Here is a 9,740-nt window from a genome sequence, read left to right as displayed (position 1 = left end):
GTGTTTTTGGTCATCTGGCAAATTTAAATGATGTCCTTGCTTCTAAAATGAGAGAGAGAAAGAAAGAAAGCCATTATGAAAATGACAAAAAAAAGAAAAAGAAATAAACAATAGAAAAACTTCTCTATGACTGGCCGATGTGTTGTAGATATATTGATAGACTTGTTTTTTTAGTCATTGAGCAAATATAACCAAAGCAACCATGCCTATTACAGTAGATATTTACTTAAAAATCACCAGAGTGGCTGTTGTAGTCTGTGCAGGTGCTTGGTTTTTGTGGTTGGCACATGGTTGTTGAAGTTACTGTGTGGCTGTGTCATCAGTGCTGTTCATACAGTTGGTGAGGTGGTGGTTGCCGCTGTGGCAGGTGAAGTCATTGTGGTTGGTGCAATGATGGTGCTAAAACTTTGAAAACCAGTTCTCTAGTCTTATCGATATTTGGTGGTATTTTGTGACCTATTCACAACATCCAATGGTTGGTCCGACAGACTGAGCTGCATGGGGGATGCCACCTAAAAAAAAATCTTCCCTCCAGCATCCTGTTGGTTGGGACTAGCACTGCTTATACCTGTGGTTAATAAACCTACTAGATTCAGCTCAGAAAACCCAAACCCATGCAGCTATATTTGCAACATTACATAGGCCTTTAGTTACAACTTCACCCCCTTTTCTGGTTGGTCAATTTTTTACTTAATATTTCTTCCCTGTCACAGAGGAATGGAATGAGGGGAGGGCTGCAAATTAACACAGCATATACTTGTAAAATGCTTTATACAAGTACCTTTGAATAACACTGCACCCGCCCCATTCTTTTTTTTTTTTTTTTTTGTATCTGCATGGTCTATTTTGAAGAACCACTTTTAAAGGCAGTTGTGTTCATATTACACTGGCAGCTGTCTGTTTATCCCCCTGTGTTTTGTTCATACCATATTAACGCCTTGATTATGAAGTGTTTACTCCTATGTTTTCCCAGCAGATTTGAAGCGTTTAAATTACCAGTAGCGGACTACGGGGGTGCGACATATATTTATACACAGTGTCATGATTGCCACCCATGCAAATCAGAAGCAGTGGCATCGGAAGTGGACCGTACCAAAAGGCAGAGGGGGAACCTGAACCTAACTTGGCACTAGGTTTTAAATTCTCCTCGTGACGCTTGAAATATTGACATTGAAAATTTGTTTGCAATCACATTTTACTTCTCCTTTTTTAAGAATTAGGAAATGGCCGTAGTTTCTCGGAGGCGGGTTATAGTTTAGGTCTGTGTAAGGTACCCCTCCCCCTGGTGGTTTGTGTCGGAGCGTGTGGTCGCGGCTGTCATCCTGGCTGACCGCTCGTTTTTTTCTGGGAGAGAAGAAGTTGGTGAAGAGGAGATGTGAGTGCGATGATGCAGCTAAAGAGCGGGGATGCAGCGTTTTACCACAGTGCAGAATACTGCAGGAACTACACCTCACCGCCGGTCAGCTACGGTGGCAGCAGCCATTATCTCAGCCAACTGGCAGGTAAGAGAGAAATAATAATGTATTATATTATGATGCTGCTGGTGCTGATGATGAGCTCTACCCTCCCTCCCTCCCTCCTGAGTGGCCGAACTGAACTGTCAGCAGTCTTATGTGCGCTAAGGTGCAGGGATGGAGCAAACCCGAACTGCACACATTTGCAGATGTGGCTCCGAACCGTCAAATGTGGAGCTTGTCATCCACATCATGTCACAGTGAGAGGGAGATAACAGTAGCTTGGGTCAGTGTAGATGCTGCGATGCAAAATCTAGGGTCGAGAAAGGTTTAGTCTATGCCTCTTTCTTGTCTTGTCTAATGCCTCACGGAGAGAAGGAAAAGAAAGGAAGGAGGGAAGAAAAGAGCAGGTTTGATCTGATGTCTGTCTGTAACATGAAGCAGGACATAGCCTCAAAGCAATGCTGACTTTTCATCACTCCATTCTGAGGCAGTCAATCTCTGGTGGTCACAGCAAGTGAAGAAATAGAAACTGAATCATCAGGGGCTGCTCCTACACAGCTGATGGTGACATGTGGCAATTACACTCAAGTGATTCTGTCTTGCATCTGCGCAGTGGCCCCAGAAAGAGGGCCCCCAGCTGTTCTCATTTAATTGACCATAGACTAAATAAAAGAATTGCAGGCTCTTCAAATTGTTTTTGGAAGTAATTCCATGTTTATGTAGTTCTATAGAAAGGCAGGCAGATTTTTAAATTTCGGGAAAAAAAACATCTTGATTAATTGATTGAGTAGTATCCAGTCATCTTTAAAATAATAAATTTAGCATTGTAAAACAGAATGCAGTTTAGATGAAAATTTGAGGTAAAGTACAATGAAAGACACAAAGTCTTTAAGTGAACAAATAGAGCTTTTTTAAGGACCTTCAAACTGATGGAGGGATAGAACAGTGACCCCTTAAAATAAAGCTCTTGTTTAATTATGGTGTATTAAAGAGATATACATTTGTGGAAAAAATTGTGAGGGAAAATACATTTTAAAAAATGGCCTCATAAATCAAAATTTGCAGAACCTGCAGTACCTATGCAGATCCCCTAGAGTTCAAAGACCTTATGTTGACGCAAGACCTCTGGTACGGTTGGTTTGTGACTTGACCTCCCAGTGGGCATCATCATCAGGTGCTGTGGCTTAGTTGGTTAAAGTGCCTGTCTAGTAAACAGGGGATCCTGGGTTTAAATGCTAGCAGTGCCTTTATTACTAAATTTATTTCGCAGCCTGGGATCAATAAGGTACATCTATGTAACAGCATTGTGTGCACGCCCGTCCAGCCTGGGATCAATAAGGTACATCTATATAACAGCATTGTGTGCACGTGTACATCTATGTAACAGCATTGTGTGCATAATATGTGCTTCTATAGCAATGCGGTTAGCACGCCTGTCAGCAGAGAGTCCTGGGTTTGATTCCCTGAGAGACCACTACAGTGGGCATGAGGAATTTAAGATGTATCTCTTTATAATTGGGAGTCTATAGAAAACCATTGCTACGTATTGATTAAAACATCAATAGACCCTTTCTTTTGTGTTTAAGACTCCTAGTCGTGTTCTTCAAGAACACAATGTCCATTTCAGTGCCTTCACTGCTCTTAATCTGATAAGAATGGAAGATAAAGCACAAGAGTGGGTGTTTGATAATAAGACATAAATATTTGATCATTTATGTTGTAATAACTGCCACACACAATAACTAAAAGCAAACTTGAAGAATACCAGTTTGTATTTTTGGACATTTTCCCATGATGTAAAAGTCACTGATATTTGTTCTTGGCCCGTCCAGTGCTTGTCCAGTGCCCGGTGAAGCAGAACAGAATAAGTGCAGGAGGCATGTGCTTCCCAATGCTTTATAATTGATGTGAAACCACACAATACAGCGAGAGAAACTCTAGAGAAAATGAACACTTGGCCTATTTAATGATTCCTAAAGGGGCCATGAGCTTATTGGAGCCCAGGGCAATAACTCCTTACTGCCCTGAGCTCTACTTTGGTTTATTTTTATTTAGGTTAGAAATAACCTTTGAACCAAAAAGACCATGAAAAATGTTTTGTATCCACAAATATCCCCTTTGCTTCTTTAATTCATTTCAGTATTATTATGTATCACTGTAAAGCACTTGGAATCAGGTCTGAAACAATGATGTAGAACAACAAAGTTGTTTGTTTTGACTTTGCAGCAAAAATCCACATCTATGGGGCAAATGTGTAGTATTGCAGTAGTGTGTACTATTTGGTCCTGTATCTCTGTCCCTAAGGAGCTGGAAAAAAATCTGACCTTGGCTCAAAAACACTGAATCCTTACGTTAAAAGCACAGAAAGGTCACAGCTAAAAATTATAAAAATAACTTGACAAACGACCTAAAATAAGTGCACATGTGCAGTAAGCCATTAATGACGAGATAAAGGAGGTCAGTGCAGTAAACAGTCCTAGTGAAACATATCCTCGTTAAGGACATCGTACATCAGTTATATCTGTTGAGTGTATTCTGTACTTTATTGCAGGTGTTCCATTACCAGGGTTTAGTTCTGTTGTTAAATTCACCAAGTATTCTGTCTCGTCACCACCTTGTTAATGTTACACATAACTTGTAAGGATATGTTGGGCTTATTAAAAAGCAGAACGTACAGGCTGAAAATATAATACAGTTAGCTCTTTTACACCTACGCTGTACTCAAAATCAGTGGGACAACTGAGTCTGTGTTGAAACAAATGGTTTTTTTCTCTCCACTGACAGTATTTGATGACTCAGTCAGTACCACTGCAGTATATGTCAAAAACAGACTTTCTCTTTAAAGCACCAACCTGGAAGGGCCAGTGTAAAAGCCTGCACTCAAATGTATGAAATGAATGTATATTAAAATATTTCACACTGCCTGTGGGCAGTGAAACCTTTATGTATCTTAATGAAAACTGTTATTAAGTTATGGCCTGACTACTGTGGGGGCAACACTTCATTCTGACAGTGTCATCTTGCAGTTGACAGCAGTGTAGTAAGGTCAGTGCTCTATCTGGCATACCTTTATCCTGAGGTCAGTCAAGCGATGAGGTGACAGACGGGCATCGGGTTAGACGCAACACACACACCGACAGTGAGCAGCAGTTGGAAACACAAACACCCCGTGGTGTTATTTTTGATCTGTGAATCACAGCCATTGGGCGTCCGATTGGATTCCAGATGAAAGCACCCGGTGCAGTGAGTTTCTTAGCTCAGCTGCCAGTCTACACACACACACAGTTGCACAGACACAAATGTGAGGACAAATATAATGGAGCAGTCAAGTGGCACAAATAAACACAACACAAGGAGCTGTTTGAATTGTGCTTCCTTTTTTTTTTTTCTTTTTTTTTTTTTTGATGCATCCATGCAAATACGAACCCACATCAACCCTTGTAGCACTTCAGGCAGTGATCTCTGTGGATCAGAGAGGCTTTCGTAGTTTGTTGTCACTGTGTGTGGCTGTATTGTCATATAGGCTTAGCTTAATCTGTTAGATGCCCCACTGCTGCTCATCTGTCCCAGAATGTTTCCATGCACCCATCTCTGTATTTTGCTAAGACCTCAGGGCTTAGAGGATTTCTTGGCGTTAGTTTTCCCCATATTGGTCATATTTTTTTATATTTACCTATGGTGTTGTTTGTTTTACTTTATTAAAGCATAAAAGTGAAGAGTGATCGCCTTGACTTCATTCACAATAATATGGAAACCATCTGATATTTTAAGAGGTTCCATCTGCCCGGGGCACAATGTGAAAACATAGGTAACTGATAATTCACTGTGGCCTACACAATTTCTTAGTTTAAAAGTAAGCCAAGGTGAGGCCCACAGAGATACAACTAAAATGATCTTGGTGGTAAATAAATCTGGTGTTTAAACGTGTCTGATCAGTTTCTTTCCTTCACCTTCACTGGTGTCCACAGGTCCAGACAACATGTTGAAGCCCCCTCTAAGTCTCTTTAGCCATCATCAGCAGCCTTTCCAACACCTGGACTCTCTACACCAGCTGGGACCTCCACATGCTCTTGGTTCCCCACCTATGGCGCCAGTTCAGGCAATTGGACACCCAGCTATGGCTCCCCCACAGACTCTGGGGCCTCCTCCTATAAGTGCTCCTCACTCATTAAGGCCTCCTCCCATCACATCTCCCCACAGTTTAGGTCCTCCTTCACTGACCCCAGCTCAGCCTCTCAGGCCCCCTCCAATTCCACACACTTTTGGACCACCATCTATAGATCTCAAACAAGCAGTAGTGCCTCCGAATATGGACCTCACACAGCCATTGGGACCTCCACCCCTGACCCCTACACAGGCATTGGTTCCTCCACCTGTAGTAACATGTGGTGCTAGCCGATTCCCTCTACCTTCCAGTCCTCTATCATCCCCACCTGTTCCGATGCCAGACCCTTCACAGCTACCACCCCGGTCTTCTGGACCACCTATTATCCACTCCTCAATGACTGGACTCAGTCCTGGTCATCATCTAGTCCAGACTACTTCAGTCAGTGAGCAGAGACAAGATGACATCTCTTCATTGGGGGTGGATGACCAGGAGGATTCTCTTGGACTGGAGGAACTGTGCAAACCTCTGTACTGCAAACTCTGCAATGTTACACTCAACTCGGCTCAGCAGGCTCAGGCTCACTACCAGGTGAGTCCAAGCTGGCACTCAACTGCTCAGGTGGAACATGTGAAATGTATAAGTAAGAAAAAAAAGCATATTTTATTTTTCTGTTCTGTCTGTGCAGGGAAAGAACCACGGTAAAAAGTTGAGAAACTTCTACGCTGGCAGTCAACAGCCACCAGCCATTAGGATCCCAGATGTCCTTGATGGGACTGGACAGACTGGGCTCAACTCAGGATCCAGTGACAGTGATGCAGGCAGACAGGTCAGACTCAAAACTCAGCAACCAAGTGTCATTTCATGTAACAAGAGGTGGAGGTGCTGCTGCTGCCGCTGCTGTTGCTGCTGCTGCTGCTGAGGGAGCTGCTTTGCTGAGTGTTCCTCTCTGAGGAAGTGGTACTTGTTTCTCCCTACACAGTGAAGCTTGCATCATTCTCTGCAGTCAACCATTTGCTGGCTTATTTCAGTCTAATCGCACTTTGAAAAGAATGTTCGGTCTGCCTTATTTTTCAGATTGACATTCTTACGTGTATGTGTGCGTATATGTATGTATGTATGTACTGTATAGATGCATATACTTTCTATTCAGTAGAGTCATACATTAGTCAGACAAAGGCAACATTTAGTTGGATGGATGGATGGATGGCAGGTAGCTATGTGGATAGACCAGGGGTCTCTGTCGGACAACATCACTAACATTATAATTAGACGTCATGGGTTTCATTGGATGGTTTAGACCCCAATAGTGTTTTGAATGGGTTTTTTTTGCTCACAGTTTAAATTAGATGTATGACATTGTGATTTTAGTTTTGAATTACTGTTACCAGTGGATACATTGGGACTATTTGCTGAGTCTCAGAAAGTGCTGTCTTTCTTCATCCCACCAGCACACAGCGTTTTTCTCTCACTTTTTTCTTGTTGCTCACTGCTTCTGCTTCATCCTGTTTCTGCAGGCGCTGTATAAGGGGGCGACCCGGGTCATCTTAGCCACTGAGAACGACTATTGTAAGCTGTGTGACGCCTCCTTCAGTTCACCAGCAGTTGCACAGGCCCATTACCAGGGCAAGAACCATGCTAAGAAACTTCGACTCGCAGAAGCCCAACAGAACTCCACTAACATGTAGGTTAATTCAGCATTATCTCAAGGTTTGGTATCTTTAAATCTCTCTTCAGCCCATTCTGTATAATCACCTTGATTAAGTAAAAGTTACTTTTCATCACTACAAATACCAAGTCCAGATACATGAGATTTATTGCCCGTTGGATCAACCTGAAGTGTTTATGGCTCTGTCTGATGCAGGGACGGTAACAGTGAAGCAGCCACAAGGAGAAGCAGGAAAGATGGCAGTGAGTACAAGCTGGTGAAAAACCGTCGCAGCCCACAGCTTCCTGCTGCCATGCCAGGTGAAATACAATTGAGAGAGACTCAGAATCAGAATAACATTTACGATGTAATACCTCTGTCTGTCACAGGGTTTGTTGTTATTTGCTGTAGACATAAGAACTGTGTAAACTAGGCTACAAATGTAAACAACTAGTGTCAGCAATCCAGTCATTCCCTTCATCTAGTCATACGTCCACATTTCTTGAAAATTCTCATTATTATTTTTTTTTTGTTTTTTAACCTTTTTTAGGCCAAAGCACATATTTTACATTAGAAAAAACAACACACAGTAATTTCAGAAAAAAATGTCAGAAAAAGAACATGTAATGAGAAACAATAATCTTACAGTCTCAGTTTACACACAATTTACACCTTTACTACACCTTGTTATCATTAAGGTATTACAGCAGTGGTACACCTGTGTCCAGCGTGCCATATTCCATTGGAAGCCCCTCATGCCCCCGCTTCACTATTTGAGAAGTACTGCTGTAAGGCAAGAGAATTAACCACAGTTCCACCATGTGGCTGGTGTGTGTGTCTGAAAACAGATACAGACGCGGTAACGTCAGACTTTGTGCTTATGTCAAAGAGCCTTGTCTTCACTGCCGTGTTTCACACAGTGTCCTTTTAACACCTTCAGACACTTGCCTTGCAGTTCTGTATAAACAAACACACAGAAAAGCCAAAAAAAAAAAATCTGTTTCTAACCTCTCTCACTGGAATGCAGAACCACTCAAGCACCAAAACATTCTGCTGATTTATTCTGTTTCCTCAGTAGACAAACCTGTAGGAAAAACTGCAGTGTCTCTGGTTCACCACCACATATCAGGTGTGGGCTGTGATACTGATCTAAGCATTTTTCAGTCTCACTGTCTCCTACCTAGTATTGAAGGTTCTCTTTCTGGTGCAAATATCTCATTCATCAGGGGTTGGGGTTGGGATTAAGGTGATATGTAAGTGTTGGGATACAGAGACACACAGCTGGATTTGTATCGATCCTCAAATCACCTGAAATATAGGGTTGAAATGTCGTGACAAAGTCAGTGTGGTTCATTCATTATGGACAAAGTATGAAAAACAGCAAACGGAGAAAAAGTCAATTGTTGTTGTTGTTTGTTGATTCCTAATACATAGCTACTTGTACCTCCTTTTTTCCCCCTCCAGGGCCGTACTACAACCCCAGACCGAGGCAGCGTATCCCCCGGGACCTGGCCATGTGTGTGACTCCTAGTGGACAGTTCTACTGCTCCATGTGCAACTGTGGAGCTGAGCAGGAGACGGACTTCAGGCAGCATCTGGAGAGCAAGCAGCACAAAGCCAAAGTTTCGGAGTTGAGGTACCGCCATGAGATGGAGAACCTGGGCTACAGCTAAAGGGACACACAGACGAGGAAGTGGGGCGTGGCTTTTGTACTTAAGGTACAGTAATACAGCCTTGGTTTATTGCGACGCTTCTTTTGTGTTATTTATTCATGAACAGTCCTTCCGCTAAACCATATCCAGCTTTATTTCACACTAATTTCTTGTTACACACAGATATCACTTCTGTTTTTTTAGTCAGTCTTTGGCTCAGCTTCCAGCCGAGGTTTTGAGTGGGTTGGCTTCCAACAGGATATGTGTAAATACAAATGAATTGAGGGGAAATCTCCAGCGTGTTTTGGCTTCAGGAAGTGACAAGCGGCGCACAGGGACTGAAGAGGACAAAAGGTACAAGATACATGAGCAAAGTGAGAAAAAAAGTCCTTAGTGTAGATGTGAATGGAAGGAGGAAAAGCCAGAGAAACAAAGAGAGAACATTTCTCACCCTTGCATTTGAGATAAAACACCCTACAAAGGGATTTCTAGAAGCCCTGCAGCAGGGACCATCTTTAGAAGGAGAGAGAGAGGCGATAAAATGTCAAAAAAAAAACAAACAAAAAACAAAAACACCAGGAAAATCAAAGCACAATGGTCTGGTCGAGGTAGAGTAGTCTTTAGATGAATGTGGTAGCTTTAGTTAATATCTTCGTGTTCTTTTGGATTTCTATCAGGCAAAAGGCTTCATTTGTGCCTTTGGAGGAATTATTTAATAAATAACAGAATCTAGTCTAAGGTGTTTGCTGTTTTTCTATATTTAGCCTAATCTTTTTTCTTTTCAACTGAATCCTTGTGAAAGTATCTGGACATTTCAATATAGATATTCTAACACTATTACAGAATATGACCAGAATGAACACCACTGACTGTTGTAG

General features: G+C 42.1%; 1 protein-coding gene across 1 annotated transcript; it reads left to right on the top strand.

The window, feature by feature from the left end:
• The first annotated feature begins 366 nt into the window (after positions 1-366).
• On the top strand, positions 367-9,407 carry zmat3 (zinc finger, matrin-type 3). The gene is made up of 7 exons (XM_008334691.3): positions 367-1,502; positions 5,426-6,153; positions 6,251-6,391; positions 7,080-7,246; positions 7,427-7,530; positions 8,675-8,928; positions 9,067-9,407. Exons 1-6 carry the CDS (start codon positions 1,385-1,387, stop codon positions 8,881-8,883), a joined length of 1,467 nt encoding a protein of 488 aa, XP_008332913.1. The 5' UTR covers positions 367-1,384; the 3' UTR covers positions 8,884-8,928; positions 9,067-9,407.
• The last annotated feature ends 333 nt before the right edge of the window (positions 9,408-9,740 follow it).

The sequence above is a fragment of the Cynoglossus semilaevis genome, chromosome 2 (genome assembly GCF_000523025.1).
Source record: "Cynoglossus semilaevis isolate Cse_v1.0 chromosome 2, Cse_v1.0, whole genome shotgun sequence".
NCBI classification, from domain to species: domain Eukaryota; kingdom Metazoa; phylum Chordata; class Actinopteri; order Pleuronectiformes; family Cynoglossidae; genus Cynoglossus; species Cynoglossus semilaevis.
This window is presented reverse-complemented; position numbering and strand designations above follow the sequence as displayed.